This window comes from Trichechus manatus, unplaced genomic scaffold (genome assembly GCF_000243295.1).
Source record: "Trichechus manatus latirostris isolate Lorelei unplaced genomic scaffold, TriManLat1.0 scaffold00042, whole genome shotgun sequence".
NCBI classification, from domain to species: Eukaryota; Metazoa; Chordata; class Mammalia; order Sirenia; family Trichechidae; genus Trichechus; species Trichechus manatus.
In genome coordinates this window covers 15,301,451-15,326,236 of record NW_004443978.1, presented here as the reverse complement: position 1 = coordinate 15,326,236, position 24,786 = coordinate 15,301,451, and the positions used below count along the sequence as shown (strand labels likewise).

At 36.3% G+C, this 24,786-nt stretch overlaps 2 protein-coding genes across 4 annotated transcripts in view; one reads left to right on the top strand and one right to left on the bottom strand.

Annotated features, from left to right (window-relative positions):
* MACROD2 (mono-ADP ribosylhydrolase 2) overlaps nt 1–24,786 on the top strand; it is a 2,703,848-nt gene that overhangs the window by 367,068 nt on the left and 2,311,994 nt on the right. The gene's annotated exons all lie outside the window — the stretch shown is intronic.
* FLRT3 (fibronectin leucine rich transmembrane protein 3) lies at nt 10,386–24,144 on the bottom strand. 3 transcript variants are annotated; one of them, XM_004376457.2, is made up of 3 exons: nt 23,850–24,144; nt 15,506–15,702; nt 10,386–13,927 (listed from the first exon to the last, which is right to left on the bottom strand). In XM_004376457.2, exon 3 carries the CDS (start codon nt 13,873–13,875, stop codon nt 11,926–11,928), a length of 1,950 nt encoding a protein of 649 aa, XP_004376514.1. In that variant the 5' UTR covers nt 13,876–13,927; nt 15,506–15,702; nt 23,850–24,144; the 3' UTR covers nt 10,386–11,925. The 3 variants fall into 3 exon arrangements, with proteins under 3 accessions (XP_004376514.1, XP_023587194.1, XP_004376513.1); XM_023731426.1 differs by lacking the exon at nt 23,850–24,144 and having other exon boundaries at nt 15,506–15,788; XM_004376456.3 differs by lacking the exon at nt 15,506–15,702 and having other exon boundaries at nt 11,798–13,927.

The following is a 24,786-nucleotide window of genomic DNA, read 5'->3' as shown; positions in this document are numbered from 1 at the left end:
ACATTGACTACGCTCTTCTAATTGTGCTGTTATTCTCACTTAAGATGAAGGCTTACAGGACAAAATAGTCTCCCATTTAACAGTTACTACACATGTTGCCCTAAGACAATGTTAACCCTATGTTTTTAAACTAAAGGATATTATAGTAGGTGAGTATTTAAGTATTTTGTGAACATTTGGTAAGCAGTGACACTTAATTTCCTTCATGTGATCATTAAACATTAGACACATGTGAATTTTCTCACCAGTAATCTTTTTCCCTTACTTTGAAATGACTTACAAATTTGTTTTCACACACTTATTAAAGATTTAGTTTGAGCTGCCTCTCTTTTTTCCTCTTATTTGTCCCAAAATGAATTTGGAGTGTTAATTGGTTTTGATAGCTCCTACTGCTACCTCTCTGCCTGGGACTCTAAGGAAAGGGGAAGAATTGAAGGAGATCATGTGGAATTTGTTTGGAGAGGTGAGAAAGTTTAATGTGTTTGTGAACTAGTGCACTTCTTCTAGGTAGTACTATTGCACTATAATAAATGTTGAAACCTAATTTTCACTTTTAGACCTAACCCTTTCAGTATATTTAGTTAACCTGCCAAGAGGAACTTTTGAAGACATGCATTAGCTAAGTCCTTATAGCTAGAAGAGATCAGCACTTGATAAACTAGGAAGTAAGAAAGTCCTGTTCAAACAAGTTTATTAAAACCAGAGAATAGACCTGTCCTTTTTTAATCGCAAGGGCATGCTAATTTAGATTTACAACTACAGGGGAATGGCCTGGATTATGCAATCTGTTGTTGGACTTTAACCGAAGACTACAGTTGCCCCAAACATGTACATAGCTGTGTAATACTCTCTTTTCCAATAAAAATAGTTCCCACCAGCAAGGCCTAATTCACCTGAAACATTGTTCCCAGTGCTTATACACTGATATGCTTTAGTAGCTCTGTGATTTTGATTTAGCAAATAACATCTAAAAAGATGTTCTTATTTGAGAAAAGAAGTTATACTGGGATTCTAGAAAATGTAAAGAAACCTTTTACCATTTTAACAGCTTTAAGATAACTAATCTTTAAAAAATTGTTAATTCTGCCACTGTTTAGCAGTTGACATTTCCACTTGTACATTTATCAAAGGATAGTAGAGTAATAGCATAAGCTTCATCCTGTTTTGTGGAAAAGACGAAAAGTACACCTTTGTTAACATGTGCTTCTGTAAAATCAGTGCAGGGTACAGAGGGAAAATAGAAATGCAAACAAAGTTTATAGATCTTGCTTCTCCACTTCCCACCATTTGTGACCCTATGTTCAAATGTCAATTCTAATATTATATACCAGACAAATGTTTTTTCTTCATCAGCAGTAAAAATAAAATTCATTGGGCATTTACTAAGAGCCAGGTATGAGTTAAGTGCTCTATTTGAAATATATAATTTATTTCTTACAGTTAGAAAGGCACTATTATTATCCTATTTTACAAATGGTAAAACTGAGGCTTAGAAAGTTTGGCTGAATTGCCCAAGGCCAAACCTCAAGTAGGTAGCAGAAACTGGATGCAAACCCAGGTCTGTCTCACTGAAAGATAATGTTCTTAATCATTATCTCAAACATCAATTGCACATATAATTTAATAGAGTGTTCTAGTATGTTTTGTTTACATACTTGGAGTCAGCATGTCACAATGAGGAGAGCAAATAGAAAAGGCAGAAGATCTGGATTTGGAATTGATCTTTTTTTGGAGTTCTCATTCTACCACTTACACCCTGTGATACTGGGACAATTGCATAATCTGAACTTCAGTTTCTTCTAAGAATTGGGAAGTAAAGGAGATAATGGATGTTAAATGCTTATTAGTAAACAGTCTATGCTAGTCATCATCAAGATGGTGATAATACTCTACATTTGTATAATAGTTTACAGTTTACAAAGAGCTTTCTCAAAGATTTTCTCATATGATACCTATCAATACAATCCTTGTATTGATATAATGTTTCAATCATTTATACAACACATATTTTTTTGAGTGCTTGTTAGGTCCCAGGCATTGTCCTATACGTTGCAAAGATTTAGCAGGAAAAGAGAAGAAAAAAATTTGATATTTGATAATAACACCTAAATGAAATATTTAGTATATTAGATAATAATAATAGTGAAAGTAACATTTATTTCTTGTATGGTGACTACTATGAGAAGTGCATAGCTTAGTGATTAGTCTCATAGTTTGATTCATAAATTAGCTATATGTTTTTCCATTATGGATTTTTTTAATGGTAAACTAGTTATAATTAAGCTACAAACTTTTATTTTCAAATTTTATATTTTGTTTTAATACAATGAGGGGATTGATTGTTTTGAATTAATGATTAGTACACATCACCAAAATTCATAAAGTATCTTTCAACTCTAAGGTTCTGTGACTTATTGCATAAAACATGGAGTAAATATAGTACCCTAATACCCATTTGTTTTTATGTATGTCTGGTATGTCTATCTGAATTAGGCATTTCAGAGTTACTTTACACAGCTATTTACTCAATAATCTTGGTACTTCTTTCCCTTTGTAGACTATCCAATAGTATTCTCATGGGTTGGTTATATGTCTCAAATTCAGCGCCAAGCCTGGGGAAAAAGTCTTTTGTGTTCTGGCTCTTGCATGTTGTTCTACTATGGCTCTTGGAGACACGAGTAGTCATGAAAAGGTGTTGTAGTGAATTCAAACATTAAGATTTGACTGCCAACTCTGAGTTTAAATTTATTGAAAGCTACACGAAAGACAAATATTATTCTCAGAGTAGTTTATAGCATGAGTGTTGGCATGTGAATCATGTGCAAAATCCAAGACAACTGGAAGTCATCATTCAGCATCATGGAACAGAACTCTGTAGTAAGCCTTGGGAGAAAAAGTCAAATTTGCCCCTATTAAATGTTTTGAAATTTAATCCCGAAAATGTATTCTAGTTGTTATCTCAGTAAAGGATTTTTTTTTTCCTGGACTCAACCTCATTTGTAAAGTTATTGAAGAAACGTTTCTGTCACTATTTAAGAGAGTGATTAACAGCTGAAGCTTCAGGGCAAACAGAATCCTTGTTCCACTGTTTGCTAACTATATAACTTTAAGAAGATTTCCTTAATAACTCCAAGATAAGTATTGATGACTTTGAATTATGGCATTGGTGAAGAATACTGAATATACCATGGACTGCCAGAAGAATGAATAAATCTGTCTTGGAAGAAGTACAGCCAGAACACTCCTTAGAAGTGAGAATGGCAAGACTTCGTCTCACGTACTTTGGACGTGTTATCAGGAGGAGCAAGTTCCTGGAGAAGGACATCATTCTTGGTAAAGTAGAGGGTAAGCAAAAGAGAGGAAGACCCTTAAAGAGATGGATTGACACAATGGCTGTAAAGATGGACTCAGCATAACAACGATTGATGGGATAGGACCAGGAAGTATTTTGTTCTGTTGTATGTAGGATCACTATGAGTTGGAACCAAATTGATGAGTTGGAACCTAACTACAACAACAACCACCTCACTGCTACCATTCTGTTCCATACTACCAATCCTTCTCTATACAGCAACTGGAGTGAGCTTATCACAATTGGAATCTGTCAGTGTGAACCCCAGACATATCCCCACCCCACCTGTTTAAAACTGTCCATTGGCTTTCTCTTGCACTAAAATGAAAGCCAGACTCCTTACCTAGGCCTTGGCCTATGAGACCCTTCATGACCTGGCCCAGGCCCACCTCACTGATTTCACTTCTTTCTTGCTCACTGAACAAGAGCCACTCTGACATTCTTCCAATCCTTATACCTGAAACTTTACCATATCCTGCTTCCTGTGCTCAGAACACTCTCCACCCTACTCTTCACATGACTGACTCTTTATCCCTCAGGTCCTAGGCCTTCCTTGACTACACAATCTAAATGGTCCTCCTGTTAAGCTCGCTGATAACATCATGTTTTTCTCTTTCATGGCACCTGTAACAATTTTTTACTTTGTATCCATTTGGGTTTTGTTTAATATCTGAATCCCTACCCTACCCTAGCTATATTCTCCATGCCTTTTATGTTCACTGCTGTATACCCAGCCCCAAGCACAGTTATTGACTAGGTACTCCGTGAATCATCGCCAATGATGAAGAATAAATCCCAGGCCATTCAAATCCTTAGTTTCCTCATCTGAAAAACAAGGGTAATAATTTTTATCCATAAAGTTATTGTGGGAATTAAATGGGATTAAAATATATAAAACACTTAGCACTGTGCTTGGCAGAGAAAGCCCTCAACAAATGGTAGGAAGTTTAAGGAGCAGCAGCAGCAGGGTCACCAGGCATTTATTAACTTTACTGTACGTGCAGGACATTGTTAATGTTTATAGAACATATTTTAAAAAGAGAGAATTTTGCTAGAATTTTGTTTTACCTAGTCTTTACTGGGTGTATACATTAACACTGGTCCCGTATGTAGGGTATTAAAATGTATAATTCCAGTAGTGATTCCATGCTTTTTAATGGAACATTGTTATGAACTAGCCTGAACTTTGTAATGTCACAATTATCAGAGCCCCAGTGTACCTTCAGTAGGATAATTACTTTGGCTAGTGATTGCTTAGACTGTCCCCCACTCCACTCCAGCCAGCTGGCAATAATAAAGAAGCACTGCTTTTATGTGTACACACAATGTCTGTAAAATCCCATTATCCCCAAACTCCACACTCTGTGGCTGCATACTTCCTTTTGAAGTCTCTTTAAAAAAAAAAAAAAAACTTTCAGGGAAGCCCCAAAGTTCATTTATAATCTTATTTCACCCATATAATATAAAAAAGAGATGGGAGTAGGGAGCAGGAAGTGTACATAATATGATTTGGTTACCCTTTCACTGGAATCCTGTGATATTTGTGGGAAAGCCAGGTGAAAATTTGTGTTGGTAGAAATACATCTTCAGCATGTGTTTTGAGATAAAGCTGTATTTAATTTTGTTTTGATGTTCAAAGAATAGAAACATGTTAAGTTGGTTATTTTAGTTCTTTCTCCTTCATCTGTTCAGAATGTCTATACTATTTAAAATAGGAGTTTCCACCAACCATTTATGACCAGAATCATTTTTAACTGTGATCATCTCTTAGAGTCCTAGGTACAGTGTCCTTCCCTGCTTGCCTTTTCTAGTTTACATCTCTTTCTGCAGTGCAGTGGGTTTCTCTTATATATGGTCTTTCTGGCCCTGAGTTTGTAATTCTGCCAAAAATGATTGGTTGGTCCACAGTCTGCCCTGTGATTGGTCTGTTTTACTCACCTTGCAGGGATTGGTCGGTTTACTAGTCAGTAAAACCACCCAATAGGATTGAGCGATTTATGGTCCACTAAGGGGATTGGTCAGTTAGTAGTCTTGCTGGGATGGCCATGACTTGAAATTGACAGAGGTTTTTAGAGGCGAGAAGGGAACCTCAGGCCCAGGAAGGGAAACTCAGAACCAAGAAGAGCCTGGATGGAGCAGCTTGGACCTCGGGTTCCTACACAGGGACCCTGCTAAAAGACTGGTAATATGTATCAGGAGCTGTAACACTGAAGACAGTGAGAGTCTCAGAAGGGGTTCAGCAGCAGAGCCAGCAGCGAGAGGCCTGGAAAGGGCCCAGTGTCAGAACTGGAGGCCTGAGAGGGACTGCACAGCTGAGAGGGCATGCATGGCTGAGCAGGCTGCTACACTGGCTATGAGCTGGTCCAGTTAGTAGCAGAGAGGCCTGACAGGAGAGAGGCCTAACTGCAGAGAGTAGCTGAGAGCTGTTAGTTGGAAGCTGTCCTGCATTGAAAATGGGAGGGATGTGTTCTTCACTTTGGGGGAGCCTTCCAGGCCTTGCCTATGTACTTCCTGATCCTGATCTTGAGTTGTTCCTATTATTTCCAAGTTGATCCTGATCCTGAGTTGTAGCCTGTTACTTCCCGAATAAACCACATAACTGTGAGTATGGTCTGTGAGTTCTGTGTGGCCATTGCAACAAATTATCAAACCCAGCAGAGACGTAGAGAGTGCTGTGGGGGGAACAACAGGTGTCTGAAATGGTGAAGAAGTTGGAGAGTGGAGGTATGTCTGACCTCCACCTCATAGGAACCACCTTTGTGCTGATCCTGATTCTTATTCCTCATGAATTTAGACAATTTCTTACATTCATTGTACCGTGTTTCACTTTCCATCTGAAAGTAGGAACTTCCTTCTGGCTTATCTCCTAACTGGGCCCGTTGCAGTCCTTTTCTTTTGGGTTCCAACTCTCCATGTGATTGACATTTTTCTTAGCATTCTTTCCACTACCTTGACTTAACTGATATTTGTTCTCTAAGGATGACCCCTTCTCTGTTACCTGACCTATCTTCTATTACCACTAATTGATGAAATTAGGGTAGGGAAAAGGTAGGGACTGTCAAAAATATTCCCCCACCCCTGAAAGACCACTTCCTTTCTATGTTTCTGTCACCATGATTTAAAACTTTTCTTCAAAGTTCGTGTTTTACATCCACATCATCTAATTCCATCATCTTCTCCCTCCTCTTCATCATTAGGACATTTACCCATCTTAGTCAGGACCTGTCTTACAAATCTTACCTTTATCTCAACCGTTTCCATTTGTCTCTCTGACTTTATCTTCCTTGTTGGTGCCCTTCTAAAACTGTAGCCTCTCAGTCACCTTAAAATCACAGCCGTGACTTGGACCTCACCTCTTGTGCATTTCAGGTTTCTCTTTTCCTGTTAGGTATTCTCCCTGCCCTCAATATAGATTCATATTTCTACATCCTATCTTATTCCTGAGTTCAATAAATCTCCCTCCTGGTTAATCCTTTCCTTTTATCTATCTTGTTCCTCCCCACGACCAACCAAGCCCTACCTTCTTAAAAAAGTACTCCTAATCATTGTCCTGATGGCACAAAGGGTTAAGCGCTCACCTGCTAATCCTCATTTCTGTCTTGCTGAGAAACACTTCCAGAGGGATAACATAAAAGTGCTTTAAACCTAAGGTGATATTGCAATTTATCATCTAAATTGGGTCACTTTGCAGGGTTAAAGAAGACATTATTAGTAGTTAGCAGATATAATCCTGTACTGTACATATAGTCACCTATTTAAACCCAGTAGGTACAAAAACCCTGAAATCTACTTTTCACCAGCACTCCACTGAAAATCTGCATCATCTTCAACTCTTGACCTTTCCTCAGATTTCAATTCCTAGATTTTCAACCTTCACCCTATCTTTTGAGTTAGACTTTCTTCCCCTCCCCCTACTACTCCACCCCATTCCACAGGCCCTTATTTCCTCTTGCCTGGAAAACTACATGGCCCTCTAACTGGTCTTCTTGGCCTCAGTTTTTCCTCATCTGTCATGCAATATTCTTTACTACTATAAAATATTCCTAAGTACACTGATTGTGTATACACCTGCTCAGAAACCATTGCCAAAGAATATCATGAAGACTTTTCAGCTTGGAATTCAACACACTACAGAAATGACGTAAAAAAACCTTTTCAGTTTTACCTGCTCATGGTCCCTGTATTTCAGCTGGACTATTGGGTTTTCCCTCACACACCTCCTAGGATCAGTGGTCCTCAACCCTAGTGTACATCAGAATCACCTTTGGATTTTTTAAAAAACATAAATGTCCAGCCTTAACCTGGGAGATTTTAATTTAGAAGGCCTGGCTATCTTCATAAAAACATCGCCACACGATTGTGACAAAGTCAGGATTAAGAAACATTGCCCCCTTTCTCCTGTTTCTATGGCTTTGTTCCCCATTTCCTCTCCATGGCCAGTATCTACTTTTCTTACTGCTCTTTTAAATTTCTTCTTATCCTTCAATACCTAGTCCTAACTTTAGCCCCTTCATGAAGTCTTCCTTGATCTGTTCAGATGTACTTGTTTCTTCCTCTGTACTGCAGTATCAGTAAACTTTCACTGGATAATATGTTTATGCCTTACAACCTCTAGACAATACACTTCTTGAAGGCAAGGCCTCTGCTATTTATCATATAGAAGGCACTCAGTAAAGACCACTAGCTTAAGGTTATTTGCAGAGAACTCTGAAGTTCTTAAAAAAGTGAATGATAAACATGAGTTTTTCTTTTTTTTTTTTTACTATTTTAACCAAAAGTCTAAAAACAAAAATTATACTAGTTGTAATTACAAGATTATGCCAAATTAAGATTTGCTAATCATGCTAAGTGGGAGAAAGGAATTAGAATTTTAAATGCCATTACAGTTTTCAGCAGCAGATGAGCTAATATTGAAGTAAATTCAGCAGTGGATTTGTTCCTTTAACACCCATGCTTCAGGTGCTTCAGAGTATGTAGGTCTCTTTGGTTTCCTTATGAAAACTGTTGTGTTGGCTTGTAGCTATAAAATGTGCTTTAGTCAGAAACTGTGGTTAGTAAAGCAGAGTTTGTTGCTAGTTCCTTTGGCACAGGGGAATACTTTAAATAAATCGACCTTGCTGAAAGAGCACAGTGTTGTTTTTAAGAGAGAACAAAAGTGTAAGTGTGGTGATTTAACATAGTCACAAGTGGCTGCATCCAAAAACAATTTTTGATTTTTGTCAAACATTCAGCAAGAGAGTAATTTTTTTCCCTTTATTATTTATTACTTTTTTTTCCGTAGCTTTTCCAGTTATATTCTTGTTAAATCTATATGCTATATTCTCAGGATTGGATTTTTTTTTTCATATCATTTTCTCTATTCGCATCTGATTTAGAGCTTTGTTTTGCCAGTAGTAAATTGTGAACATTTAGTTTGGGACATATAGAAATGTGTCTATAATTTATTTAGTGCCTTTAAGGTGGTGACTTGTGTCTTGATATTCTATTAACAGCATATATATGGTATATATATATATATATATATATATATATATATTCCATTAACCATAACCCATTGCTGTCGAGTCAATTCCAATTCATAGCAACCTTATAGGACAGAGTAGATCTGCCTCATCGGGTTTCCAAGGTTAGTCGGAATCGACTCAATGGCAATGGGTTTAGTTTTGGGAATCTTTACAGAAGCAGACTGCCACATCTTTCTTTTGTGGAGTGACTGATGAGTTTGAACCGTCAACGTTTTGGTTGTCAGCCGAGCACTTAACCATATATATATATATATATATGTAATGCAGTGGTTAAGCGCTCGGCTGATAACCAAAAGTTTGGCAGTTCTAGTCCACCAGCCTCTCCTTGGAAACCCTACGGGGCGGTTCTACTCTGTCCCATAGGAGGGTCACTATGAGGTAGAATCAACTCAAAAGCAATAGGTTTGGTTGGTTTTGGTAGAGATACACACACACACACACACACACACACGCGTATATATACATATGTATCTGTATATATGCATATACATATCTATATGTGTATATATTCCCTCAACAAAACATTTGGATTTCATAGCAAGCCTAGGTAAAGAATAAATTTTTACTCTGTGTATTTTGTGCTCTTGTATATTTGCTGGTATAAAGCATGTTTCAGATTTCTTCAGGGTAAAGATAATCGAAAAGAATGTATTAGAATAAACCTGAATTTTTTTGGTGCTCATGAAAGATATACTAATTGGAAAATAGTCCATATAATCTCTTGGTTTGTGACATTTTATAAGCTCACAGTTTCATAGGGACTTTATGGAATCATCCAGTCCTTTCTCTGACTTCTGGTAGAGCTATAGCTGAACTATTCAGAACTTACAGAAGCAAAGTCAAAGCTTCCTTCAGAAAACATCCCCTATATTTAATAGTAATCATGTTTGTCTTTGTTTGTAGATAACAACAATGCTCCATAAAAGGAAGTCAAAAAGAGAAAGTGTTGGTAAACAATTTGAAGATGGCAAATGAATAATGAAAGGTTTCATAGTTGTAGATACCACTTTGTCAGTAGAAAAGTAGAAACAGTGGCATTGAACAAACCTCTAGGAAGACACAACTAACATATTTGATAGAATATTGTACAGTTTTCACGCACATCATCTCAGGTAATCCTCACAACAGCCCTGTGAAGTGGGTAGTATTAATCTCCCCATTTTACAGATAAGGAAACTGAGCTAAGGAGGTAAGTGATTTGTTTTTAAGTACATACCTAGTAAGTAGTGGGTCTGAGATTTCAGATCCTCTGAGGACAACTCACCTTACCCAAAAGCTATTTTTAAAATGTTGGTTTTTCAAAGACCACCTTACAAAGTATCGGTCAGGACAATGGCAATGGTGCATATACAGGGAAACGTCATGAAACCAATTCTGAAGTTTTCTATCTAGAGTAAATAAGTAAAATGTGAGTGCTTCAAAGAAATGTTAGGAACATTAATTTATGCATGAAACACTGAACTCTTTGAAGTAAAATGATACACAAGCTCAAGATATTGCTATCTTTTATTTGTAGCCAACTTTTATTTTTATGCCTAGAAAAATACATGGGGTGCTTAGGACTAATGTGCTCGGAAATTTGCTACTTTAGTGATAGTAACATAATCCCGAAAAATCAAGCACGATTATTCTGTACTTTTTTTTTTTAAGTTTTATTCAGCGATAAGACCATAATTTTTCATATTTAAGGAAGTATGAAAAATTTGTCAAGTTTTAAAAGCTGAATACATGTAGCATTGAATCAAGGCACATACAAGACTGGCCAAAGGGCGTACAATGCACTTTGGTTTTTTGTTGAAAAAATAATAATAATCATGGCAACAGAAAAGTGATGTGGTTTTTAAACAATAGCTCACAATTCAGTTGGAAGCTAGAAAGAAATGTTACATTTCGAGTTCATTATGTAATACCTGCAAATCTGTGATAGTAATGGGCAGTATTCTTGATCATTGTGAAAGTAAATTGAAATTTATGTACAGTGTGAAGACATTTCATGTATACCAAATCTAAACTTGATTTCTAGTATTTATTTTTCTCATTTATTTGAAGTATGACTTTCTCTGGATTGTTGAAGGGAATTGCTTATGGTTATGCTACCTTTTTAATATGTGTATTTTTTGTTTTTGACGTCCTTTATGATAAAAACATCATACACACTAACAATTATGTGTTTTGGATTCATTTTTCAAAAATCAGGATGGTATAAGTAAAACCAAAATGCAGTTCTGGTATTTGTATTCATTACACTATGCAAGTCTAAGTTTTTACATTTTCCTAAGTATACATTTTTCCCTCCAACTTAGAAGCACACTTTCATTATTGTTTTTGTGAAGTCCTTTATTCTCAAAGCTTTGTTAACAATGGCTCTAACAACAGACTTCACACTCCTTTTATGCTAGCTGATGTATTCAGTTCAGAAGATATGCTTACTTTCTTAAGGATATTTAATTTGCTTAGAGCAAAAATGGAGATATGCAGCAAGTTTGATATTGCCCATTACTTCACATGGATTGATTTATTGAATACTACTGGGATAATACAAATTTAATTATTGGAACATTATTTTATAAGTATTTTGAAATTTATTTCTTCATTCAGCTGTTTTATTGTTTGTTTGTTTTTACATTTTATTAATACCAAAGTGAAAAATGGCCTGTGCTTATACTACAAGGATCTCAAGTGAACGTAGTCCTGATTGTTCAACACAGCAAGAAAATTCACTTTCACAGTCAACAAGTCATTTTACTCAGTAGAACACAAAAGTAAATGGTTTATAACTTCAATATTTGCAAGGAAAATACAGTACAAATTACTAAAAAATACTAAAATATAGAATTGTGTTCAGGCATCTCCACTACATCAATCGTAGCAGTAACCTGAAATTTGAAACTTTTAATAAAAAGTTCTTAAATATAAATTATATGGCAAATGTACAGTACATTGCTTTTTTCAGTCTCTTTTACCAGTGTTTTGCAGTAGAACAGGGATCCTACCATCACCTCCCTCAGGTTTATAAAAACTAAAACAGTCGCTGTTAGTCCTTCAGTATCATGAATGCGAGTGATCTGAGTCTGGAATACCACTGTCTCTGTAGCTTCGGTTACTACTGCTCTCACTGTGATTGTTTTTGTACAGATTCATCCCATTAGGAGGAAATATGGTGTGTATTACAAACTCCTCCTTTGAGATTGGTTCATTGCTTATTGGTAACATCTGAAAAGAAGTCTCCCTGATTTCCAGGATAGAGTTGTCCTTCTTAGTGCCAGCTTCCGCATAGTCGTCCGTTCTCCTCCTCCCTTTGCTGTATGCACAGTTCCTTGAGAAAAGTGAGCCATTTCTGTGGACATACCAGCACACTAAAGCAAGAAGGGCAATGGTCAACAGGGCCACAGCCCCACCGATGATGGCAGCCAAAGGTAAATTGGGGTTTTTGTAAGGTTCTTTCTCTTGCTCTCGATTGAGGGTGGTCGTAGGGTTGTACATTCGAAGGGGTGCAGTTTCAGTCTCAATACAAACAGGAGTTTCATCAAACAGGTAGAGGTTACTGGTTTCCATGGGAACCATGCATACTCGATAGGGCGAATCGGGCTCCAGGGCTGTGATCAAGTATTCACTACGATCGCCTGTTACTATTGTTTCTGTTATAGATCCAAATGCTGGGCTGTGGCCCAATTTGAGCCAGCTGAGTCTTAGAGCAGTCATGGATAGGGCAAGTTTCCAAGAGATATGAATCGTCTCAGAGGTGACAGATTTCACAGTAATTATAATTGTTTTTCTTGCTGGACTCCCTGTGGTTCGCTGATCCTTAGTGAGCTTGGGGTTCTTAATGTCTGGCTGTTTGGTCACTGGTGCTGGCCACTGTCCTTGAGCGGGATACCCTGTGTTAGGTATTACAGTGGTTATCTGAATGGTGCTTACAACCCCACTGTCCTTACAATCAAACAGTTCCGCGTTAAGGTCCTTGATAGCCATTCCCCGGACTTTTTCTGGGGCTTGGCACATGAGGCCACGCACGTTGACCTTCACAGGTAGTGACTGTAACCAGTCACGTACCCATTTCATCTTGCACCCACAATACCAGGGATTGTTGCGAAGAATCAGTTGGGTTATATTGTCCAAATCATCAAAGATACCCTGAGGTAAATTACTTAGGTTATTATTGGACATATCAAGTCGATACAGCTGCCTTAGATAAGAAAATGCATTTGGGGGAACCCGATTGATGTGATTATCCTGAAGATAAAGCTTCCTCAGATTTGTGCCTGGAAGGTTTACTGGTGCAGCAGTCAAGGAATTTCGCACTAGTGACAGTTCTGTTAAGTTGACTAGGTTGAAGAAAACTTTCTCACCTAAGCCGTGGTTGTTCAAAAGGTTTCCATCTAAAACCAAGCGTTTTAAGCTAGTAAGACCTTGAAGAGATGGTGATGAAATAGTGGATATACGATTATCATCCAAGCGTAGCTCTTCTATAGTCCTGGGCAAACCCCAGGGGATTGTGCTAAGGTGGTTACGGGACAGGAAAAGCAGTCGAAGATAGTTGCTGTCTCGAAATGCCCCCTCTTCAATGCTAACAGCTGAGACAGAATTATCATCTAAATGTAATTCTTCCAGATACGGAATTTTTGAAAGTGAATCGTAAGTGATAGTCCTTATGTTGTTTTCTTGCAAATGTAACTCTTTTACATACTTTGGGAGGTTGGTAGGAAATTCATCTAAACTGTTGTGGTATAGGTATATTCTTTCTACTTTCTGCAGGTTTTTCAGATCTGAGGGAATCCCAGCATTATTTATTTGGTTGTTCTGAAGGTAGAGAGTTGTAGCATCCTGTGGTATTCCAGTTGGGATGGATGTCAGAAATCGGTCATTACAGTAAATGAAACCTGCATCACAGCGACACACAGATGGACAGGATTTAGCCATGACTGACAGAGGTGCCACCTGAAGGAACAGCCCAATTTTAGTCCCCATGAGGAAGATGCTCCAGGCTGGGCTGATCATGGTCAGCAGTGTTGAGTTCTTTACACAAGGTAGCTTCTGTTACTTCAGAGCCCTAAAATGGAATGAATAGAAAAAGACAGAAAAGTGTCAGGCTAGCATACTGAAAATAGTATTTAAAACAGCCATGAAACTAAAAGCATCTATAATCACTTTTAAATATTTTAGAATTTCTTTTTATTTCTGGTTACTTAGGGTGTACTGCTAACTAACAAGGAACACAATCATATAATTTCATTATCTCAAATGTTTCTGGTATATAAATTAAGAGGTATCACATCCCGAATCCATTTGATTTTGAAATATTTAATATAATTAAAGTTCTGTTGAGTATTCTAAGGCATTTTCATTACATCTTGTATCAATTGTGTAGCCAGTCACTAATTAAATTAATCATCTGATTAAATTTCTAGTTTTTTCTTAATACTCAAATGAATTGATGCTTATAGAAATATGATGTTATATTTAAAGATAATAATTTTGCTGTTCCCAGAAACCACATTTTTATGTTCTACCTTTTGTTAGGTAAAAGACAATACAGATGTAGAAATATATAATAAAAATCTATTCTCTTACTAGTTATTGAAATAATGACATACCACTTGAGATTCTGGATCCCAGTAAAGCCAACCATTTGCTTTGATTATTAATCTTATTTCTTTTTCTTTGATTATTAACATTAAACAGCTTTAAAATGGATTTCTAAACAGAAAATTAGAAGGAATGTTTTTTCATCTACTTTAGGGGAATAATTACATAGCTAATGCATCCAGCTAATTTAAGTGGAAAATTCCATTTTATGTTAAAATATTTCTTCTTTTCCTTTTTTCTGTGTATTCATACTGTGTGGTTCAAGGGATTTATTCACATGTTTCATTATATTCCATCTCATAACATATTTTCACAATGCCTTTTTCATTCTTCAAGTTCTAAGCTAGAACATGATTCAGCTTTCCCCATGGCTGGAGAATTATAGATTTATACTGATCTATTGTGTAATATAATCTTTTCTGCACTTTTAGGTATTAATTAGCCTTTATAATGTCAGGCATGGAAATAAAGTACTTTAATATATTTTCCTACCTTATTGAATGATGTGAGTAAATTTTGCGTGGGTGAAAATCCAATGCACGTATATTATTTTCCTGGTGAGGGGCTGGGACTTATACACTCTTGTTTAGTGCTTGGAAATGTTCTTCACTGTTTTTCAAGTAATCTTACGCCGCACACACCTCCAGATCAGGCTCACTGTTGTCAATGAACATTCCAGCTGCAGTTCAGCATGGTGGGCACCTCATTAAAGTGGGGCGAGAAACAATTCAGCTTCCTGTTACTATGTAGGACACACGGCTTCCTATGCTTGTTTTTTCTTTCTGATAGAGTTTCTGGGTGAAGGTTCCTTTTGTGTAGCTTAATTCCCTTAGTAGAAATTGCCCTCTTTGAAATTCTTATTGGCTCTTCTGTGCAATATGGTCAGAGATAGTAGCTTCAGATCCTCATGAAGAAAGCCATTCATGATGCTAAGGCCTGTATAGTAATAAGTTTTTCAGGCAGTTACCCCCCACCTTTATTCCCATCCAGGGTTATCCAAGTAAAAACTTTGTACAGTAGCTACAATCTGAGGTATGATTACCTGCTGTGAAACAGCTATTTCCAGCTTTTGCTTCTTGCTGCGATCTCCAAATTTCTAGTGTAGTCACGTTACGCAAGAACAGGTATTCTTTTTTAAGAGGTAAAGAAAACTTAATTCAAATATTCTTCATGGAAAAAGGAAGCATACTAGATTTCCTTTATATTTCTCTTCCTTAAAATATACAGTTTGAGCATCTCCTGTGAAAGTAAAAGGTTTTAATGAACTATTAATAACGAACTTTAATATACTATAGAAATTTCCTAGCAATTTAATTTCAATTCTTTCTTTAAGCAATACATCTTTTATTATGGTAGTTGTTGAAAAGGATTGGTTGACTTCTTTGTTTTTATGTATCACATTTTATTATATAAATACAGTAGGAGCCAAAGTGAAGATTGTCACCAAACAGATAATTTGTATTACTTACTGATCATCAGGGTCACTTTGAATCAACACTGAAGCAAAGCTTCATTCAAGAGGCAGTAAACCCCTTCCACAGCTTTCAAATGCAAGCCAGTCTTTACAAGTTTACTTTAAACCTTAGGTATAAAATGATAAAATGTGTAAAAAGAAAAAAAATAAGTACATGTCAAATACCCAAGCAAATACATGACAACATTTTTGACTGAAATGCTGTGGTAACTCTTTAGAAATTTCTCAATGTGCTTTTAAAAAGTCATACAGTCTACAATTTAAAAAGTTGAGAAGGGTTTGCTTTAGAAGCATTTCTTTTGATTTTCTCCGTGCCCTGTCTGATCCTGCCAGCCAGCCACAATTTTCCCAGTTGCAGAAGATGGGCACCATCACCTTCTTCCTTATGGGTGTTTCTGAGGACTAGTTGGCTGAAAGGTGGCATAGATGTCCAAGTCATCATTAGTTTTTCAGGAGAGTGCTACTTTAATTTTCTTTTAGCAAACTGAACTTGAATATTCTGTATTTGGAACAGAAAGAATGCTATTTCAATCCACCTCCTTATAATGACCACGAAGAAAGCATATCAAAACCTGATAGGGCATTTCCCTCTAGGTTCAAACAGAAACACTCCAATTTCCAATAGTGTATTTTTCATTTCTGAAAGAAGACTTATGGCTTGACTGAAGAGACCAGTGATGTTAATGATGACTGCTTTGGCCATTATCTAATACACATGAAGACTTTTTCGGGGGTTGGGAGAGGTGGGTAGGATCAGCATCTGTTGCAAGGTCACCCACTCAGGTGCTTTCTGTACACAGGAAACATTTAAGTATAAGGAAATATTTGATCCTGAAATTATGGACTAAAGCAGTAGCAATTTGCTTCTCTGCCAGTTAATTACCTAGCATCCAACAAGGATAGCATCTGTTCCAGAATTCAAACACTCTACTGAAAGTGTATGTTAAACAAGGCCAAAATTTGTGTTTCGGGTTCTCTTTGAAAATTCAGTTTCTTCTAGATTGCCACTAGATACCAATGCTGTCATAGACTTAAGTTAAACTGCATGAACAGAAGGAAATGTTAAAAAAAAAAAAAAAGAGGTACATTTATTATTGTGGTAACTCTAAACAAAAATACCAGTTAGCAGATGGATAGAGCAGTCTCTAGTGAATAGTGCAAAGTACCCACAGAGGAAAGTTTAAATGATACATTGTTCAGTGTGAGGTTTTATTATGATGCCTGGAGGGCTTTCTTCATTATTGTTGAATTCCAATAGTATATTTTCTTGAAAACTTTGCTTTCTCAGTCTGTGAAACTGGAAAACCAAGCTGTTGAAGTTATAATTACAAAGTTACTGTTTTAAAGTATCGGCTCAAAATATTTTCTAAGTTTGAAAATTATTACACATATAAAATAATTTGGTTAAGTTTAGAAAACAATTACTTTTTAAAAATTACCTTAGAAACTAATATAAAACCATTGTGAAATTGACAACTGAGAACCTGCTTAAAATGTTACTGATAGTAAAGCATATCTTGTATTCCAGGAATGCCCGCCCATGAGGCAGGACACACTCTAAAGCTGAGATGATGAATCTGCTACATTGGGATTTACAGTTGTTGATTATTCCTCAAATCAGATCAGACTAAATGGGAGCAAGGTGATGATCATAATAATAACCAGAGAGAAAACAGAACTACCTTTTAGCTTGTATCTGAACTATATTTTACCAAATTTGGCTCTATGAATATTTTTAACCCAGAGAAAGAAAAAAGTCTAAACTGGTGTGAAAAACAAAGAAGGTTAATTTGTTTATTTTTCCTGTTTTACATTTGTGTAACTGCCTGCTCTGCTGTTTGATACGCAAACTCTCATTTGCCATTAATACGATAGTGGCAATAATGTGGGGTTAACAGGAAGCCTTAAAGCTCATTAAGTTCTTGGAAAATGTCATTCCCTTCTCCCCAAATTGCATTAAAATAAAAGTCAAAAATATGAAAGCAGGTTTCCTTGGCGAGAAGGATACTGTTTCAGGAATGAGAATTTAGCTTATAGCTCCCCTCACATGCCCCTGCTCACTTTATTAAGCTTACAACAGTTCAATTCATGTTTGATTGTGTTTTATATCTTCTCCTTCCCTTCTATAGTTGAAACTATAGGGTGAAACATTTGTTTTTTAAAGGCATATTAAAGGCTATTCTCATCTGTCCATAAGGAATCCTGCCCCCATTCTTAGACTTCCCCCTCTCTGAGCTGGCTCTATGTATTCACGAATGTAGAGACATTGTATTTCAGTGCGAAGGATGAAGAGAAAAATGACCCCCACTGGCATGGACACTGTGGCCAGGCTTCCACAACATCAAATGCAGAGCCTTTATGTCCGCATGGGCTTGAAAGAAGCCATTACTTCTGAACAAAAAAGAATTCATCTTCTTTTAGAAAAATATTGTTAATTGGATGACTTAGGAGGAAAATATAAATGGAGGCCTGGTTATTTAATGGAATGTTTAAAATTTTTTTATGAGAATAACGTATATAACATTTAAAACTGTAGCAAAAAGAAAAAAAATATAATCACCTCACAGTTGAATCAAAATTTTAATAGGGATCTTTCTATTCATTTCCTTTTTAAAAAATGAAAGTTGTCCTTTTTTTTTTTTGCATTTATAATGCAATCATCAAGTCTGTGATAAGCCTCTAATTTATTTCCATAGTTTACCTAAGGAAATATGTAAAAGATAAGGATGCTATTTTTTGAGATATTTGAGGAAAACTAATTTAAGGAATTGTATCTAAATAGAAAACTGATACATAAAATGTAAGAACATGAAGCAATCTACATATTTATATGATTCCTTATCTGTTACTACAATAATTTGGAGGTAGGAACGTTTGAGATGAGAAGGTATTGCTCCATTTTGACAATATCACTTAGATTAAGATGAAGTTAAGTGATGGCAGCAGCAAATTCCTAAATCCTTTGTTTATTACCTGTGATTTAAATTGATTTTTATGACTTGTATGATCATCACTCATTTTTTTTTAAATCTTAAATTGAATATAGGGTTTTGAAATTTTTAGTTAATTTTTAGTGATTTGCCTCGCAGAATTATTTCTTAATGCTGGGAGCTATTTAAAGTGTTAAATCTAAGAGTAGAATGGCATGTAGAACTTTTAATCCAAGTTAATCAAATTATTATTTTAAGTAAAATCTTGGGGTTGAAAACGCAGATGCTTAATTACACTTATCGAAGTTTGCAAATATTTCTAGGTAAATTGGAACTTATGCAATCATACTTTAAAGTATTAGGAAAGTAATTTATTTATGAAGGCTTAAATTACTGCCAGAAAACCCAATAAAATGATCAACTTGTGAATGCTAAGTCTTTGCAAGAACAAATGATATTCCAAATAGACTACATACATGGTTAAAATGAAGAACTGGAGTACATCAGGTTAGTTGCTAGTGACAGCAAAATGCTTTCTAAGCAGCCTGTCTGGTAGTTAAATTTTCCACGATCATCAGATTTCAGGAAAGTTCCAATTCTTTTGTTTAATGCCAGGCAAGCAGAAGGACCTCTAACTCTCCTCTTGAGAGTCATGAAGTCTGAGGGTTTGCTGAGAGGCAGAGAAGCAAGTGTGCCTTTTCATACTTGGCTTTATCCAGACTATTTTCTGCCTGAATAATGTTTTGTTTCATTTATGGAAAATAGGGAATAAAGGTTCCAAAGCAAAGGACTTTTACTTTCTCTGTTTATGTTACTGGTTCTTTGCCCCAATAGGTTTGTGATAAATGAATCTAATTCTGCTTCATTTATTTTGGCTTGTAAAGTTAAATTGAGCATCTTTAGAACAAAAACGCAAACTGGGATGTTATCTTTCCCATAGTGAATGTTGTTTTCTTTCATGACATTAAAGCCAGACTTGTAAAACTGAACAAGATATTAATTTAAGGGAGGGCAGAGTTGAGAGGTAGAGATATTGGGGTGGGGGGAGGCACTTTAAGTTTGTGTTGACATTTGCGCAATTGCAATTAAAACGATGTTTACTTTTATTAAATCACATTTCCCCTTGCAAACTTGAAATTCCTTTTTTTTTTTTTACTGTTTGAGTCCACTTTGGTTGATGTGATTTAAGTTTCTAATATTTAAGTTTCCATATAGTAGTTCAAGTCTACCATGTGCCAAGCACTGTGCTGGTTGGCGAGAACATCTCACAGCCATAAAACATTGATTTTTCATGTCAGAGTGGGGGTATTATTGATTTAAATCAGATGAAGAACAAAAACAACACATAAACTGATCAATCCACAGTTCAGTGGCACATTTTAAAAATGGTGTTTACCCAGATGTGGTCTGCGGGATTTCTTTTCAAAGTTGCCACGGTTACTTGTGCCAGGTAAAGTGAAAGAATAAAGAACAAAAGCTGTCATTGTCTCATCGTGAGGGTAATTTCTCTCTCCTCTTACTTAAGCCCACTAATACTTGGAGAGTTTTTAACGCATTCCTGACACTTAGTTTTGAGGCCAGGAAAGAGAGAATGCACATGCAAAACAAATGAAATTTAGCTATTGCTGAAATTATATTTCATTCTTTTCTACTTAAAACCAGTTTTCTCTGGGAGTTTTTGTCAATAGCCAAATCACAATTCTGGAAACTGCTCTTACATACAATATAAACTGGCTTTCAAAACTAATGTTCTTTAATGTGATGTTTACCCAGATTTAATGATGTTGATCTGTACTTTGAAGCTGAGAAATGATTTCTAAAGTGTACATACCTATTTTGGTTCTCAAGAGGAAAAAGGTTTTATTTTTTTGGGGGGGGCGCAGAGATTTAAAACCAATCTCTTTGTTAGAAATCAGTTTGTTGACTTACAGTAAATTTCTGAAATGGTGGAATGTTACAAGGAGCCGAGAAACATCCTTTTTTATGCTCAGAAGAGAAAATTCAGTTTTGAGGATTAATATTGTTGAGAGATTTACTGTAGCATGTTTGCCCACTGGGGGGTGGTACACTCTACCAGAAAGCTGCTCTCTGGAGCCGCAAGTCAGACAACGGCTGCTGCCGGCCAGTCTTTCTTTGGTTTAATTACAACAAAGCCTCCCGTTGAGAAGAACAGTGAAGGCCTCTGGGGCAAAAAGGGTTGGGGGGTCTTGAGGGGAGAAGGAGGGAAAAACTTTCAGCCTTTGAAAAATTTACCAAATCTTATTCCCCTCGTTGACTTCATTTATGGTGGTCTTCATTTGACTTTAAAAAAAAATTATTTATAATGCTTTTTTAATAAATTGGTTTGAATAAAATAATATTTTAGGGTTTTTATTCAGAGTTCTTAAGTTAGCTTTGGACCTGGCGATTAATCACATTCTTCGTTATGTTGCCCACCCACCTTAAAAAAGGGGGGAAAAGTGGGGATCCACTGAAATGGCAACTCCAAACCAAATATTTCTTAAATGGCCAGATTTAAATACTTGAATATTTAATGTTCAGATATGAACATTCACATATGAAACGTAGAAAGCAAGAAACAAGAAACAGTTGGATAATATTAAGACAAGTTCTCTACTATTGATCTTTGTAGAGTTTAAAATTGTTCAAAATAATCCAGAAAGAGGAGAAAGCTTTAGGGTATGTGGCCAAGAAAAGCACAGACAAATCTCTCTGCTGTGCACTTGCATGTTAAAGCTGATAATTGTATTTTTCATCTGGAGAGACGGAGTGTTCATTAGTCTTGTGTCCCTAGGCAGGAGATGCTGAGCATAATTGGAGTTTCTATTTGATTGGGCAATATAGACTAGAGAAGAAACTGGGGTAAAGATAATTAATAGCTTGCTAACAAAGTCTGACAGCCACAAGATTTCAACCAAATTTATTTCACACCGCTTCATTTAGCACTGAAAAAGTTTTGATAGAATTGGAGGCTCCTTAATTAACACTTGAAAGCAAAAGAAACATACCTTCTATTTTGCTGTCACATTCAGTTATGACAAATGTTCTTACTGCTTTTTTCTTCTTTGTAAAAACTTTATTTGCTGCCCAGTTATGTATTTCACAAATGTTAATGTTTAGGAAGTGTTTAATTGGGCATTTTGAGCCTAACCATAATTGATTATTTAAAAAGGGTATGTGTGAGAGAAATGCGAACCTCAGTTAATAACTGATAGTAATCTAGGAATATAATATTACTGGATTTATTGTGTTTATTCATTCACTAATATCTTTGCTGATTCTTGGACTTAAATGTGTTTTGGCAGTGCCCTATTTATTAAAAAAAAAATTCCGTAATTTTCCTAGTTAAATAAATGCAATCACATTTTTTAACCCTGTTTTTTGTTTCCGGCTAGTAAATATATGTTTGTGTCGCTGTGAGTCGGAATTGACTCCAGGGCAACAGGTTTGGTTTTTGGGTTTGTGTACATATGTGTGCACATATGTGCATACACGTAATTTGCAAACTAAATGGCATATCTCTAATTTAATCTACTATAGATTAAAACCTGGCAGATTATTATTATTGGTAGTAGTAATAACATTATTTTGGCACTTTTAAAGGATTAATTTCTTTATTCATTTCAAAAGAGATGAGTATCAGTCATCTGTCACTTTGGGGTAGGCATAAGTGATTCTACCTGAAAACAGACAAATACATTCTCTATGTTTATGCTGGTCAGGATGGTCTCATGCAGTTAGGGGCAAATGAAAGGCGTTGCTACAGCTGAAGTACTTTTCCAGTGGCTTTATTCATGTTTTTTTCCTACTAATAACATACGTGTGCATTTTAAAACAGATTTATTAAGAAAATTTAAAATAGCTGCTTGTGAAAACAATCAGAAAATTTGGTTCCATAATTGACAGTATCAAGTTTTTTTTTTAATTCTGATAAATAAATTAAAAACCAACCGCACAGATCTTGAGAAAATATGGGCCTGTTGCACTCTTTTTGCCAACCATTTTGTCTCAGACCTCATTCACTGGGAAAACATTTTTGAGAAGATACATTTTAACTACTTTTTGAAAGCTCTGTCCTATAAATGTATTTCTTCCAATATAAAAATTTTCCTGTTATGAATTGAAAGTGAATGGATACTTAGCATATCCAACTTGATGAGGGCTCTACTCATTTATTTATTTATTTTCCCTACAGCCCGAAATCGCTACATACATCAGGCATAGCTTCCAGGCTGACCTTTGTTAGTTTTTCTGAGTAGACTTTGCCAATTACTATGCTAGTCACATACCACCCTTGCCCAAGCAATGGATTTTGGTGTTCTGCTGGAGAGGGAATATGATTTGGAAGAGAGTCTCCCCCTCCTCTGGGTTAAAGGCACTAGTTGGGATTTGCAAGCCTGAAATGTTTGAAGCAGCTCAGGCAGGATAGCACTGCAAGCTTTAAAATCTAGGTGTAGCTGTTAATCCTTTACAGAGGCATGCAAGTCGCCAGGAGTAGCTCGGCTAGCTGTGAGCAAGATGTATGCTTTTCATGTACTGCGTATTCATGGGCTGAGGGATTATTGATTTTCTTTCACAGTTGTAAAAACAGCAGTTGGTGATCATACCAGACATACAGTACACACCAAGTTAGCAAGACCTTTCACTTTCCTATCTGTGAAAAATCTGCCTGGTATTCTCTAATATTTAACATTTACCTTTCCAACTTTTTTTTTACATAAGGCTCTTGGTAGCTACTCAAGACAGAAAATAGCCATTTATTATTATTATTATTCTAAATAAAAGAAGATTTTAAGAAACTTGTGTTGGGCTATATAGTCAAATTTTTCCTTGCTCGCTTGCACGCACACATATTGCTTGTACTGGTGACAGAGCAAACGTTCATATCTGGATGCCTCACAGTACCAAGTCATTTCTTTCTAGAAAAGTAACCGAGCAAACTTTTTGGGACAATCAAAAGGAAAAACATGGAAAACACTTACCAGGAAGATGAGAAAAAGCAATCCTATATACACTGCTGCTATAGCTGTAATTCCACTGACTGTGAACTGGAGTAACAGCCCTCCCCCCTCTCCCAAGCTCCGCATCCAGTCCACACAAAGCCAACAGCAGCTGCAGGCTGAGCTCGCCGTGCTTCGGATCACTCCTACACTGAGGAGTCAGAGCGAGCAAGCATTCCAGTTTACTGCGCACAGCCCACCTCCAAGTCTGAAGTTAAAGCTTCACCCCGCAGTGGTTGAAGAAGGGGGTGATGTCATAGATGGGCAGGACTTAGCCAAGCTCTTGTTCAGTGAGGTAACTGGATAATCAAGCAGATGAGCTTTACAAACGCTAGAGGGGGCGAGAGAAGTCGAAATGAGGCACTCAGACTGCCAAACCTAGGATGCCATTTGGTTTGTAGGCAGCCCTTTGGAATCTCAACATTTTCTAAAGTTTACTATAACAAGGTAGTGGTAGCATGCTTATATAAAAAAAAGCAAGCTTGTGAGAAAGTATAAGATTAGAAGAGAAAAGCACAGGTTCCTTTTATTTTTAAGCCATCTGTATTGAAAAGAAGTTAACCAAAATCAGATTATTTTCATTATTGACTAGTTACAATAATGTTATAATTGTGGAGGTGAAGGGCAGTCATCCCACTGTGAGTGTGTATTTGACAAATGAGTATAAGTCAGGTTCAAATAAATAACTGATTAATTTAGGGGAAGGGGAAAGAGAAGGCTGTAAGATAAAAATTTGAAGGAAACAGCCCCTTCTGCAAATAATGAGTAACTTACGTTTCTAATATGCTTCAGGAAATGAAAGTATGTTCATATTCTTCCACTATTTATGCATCTTTCTTACAACCTAGGGGACACTAGATGATCCATATTTAAGGATCCCCCCCCAAAAAATGTTGTTAGGTGTCGTCAAGTTGGTTCC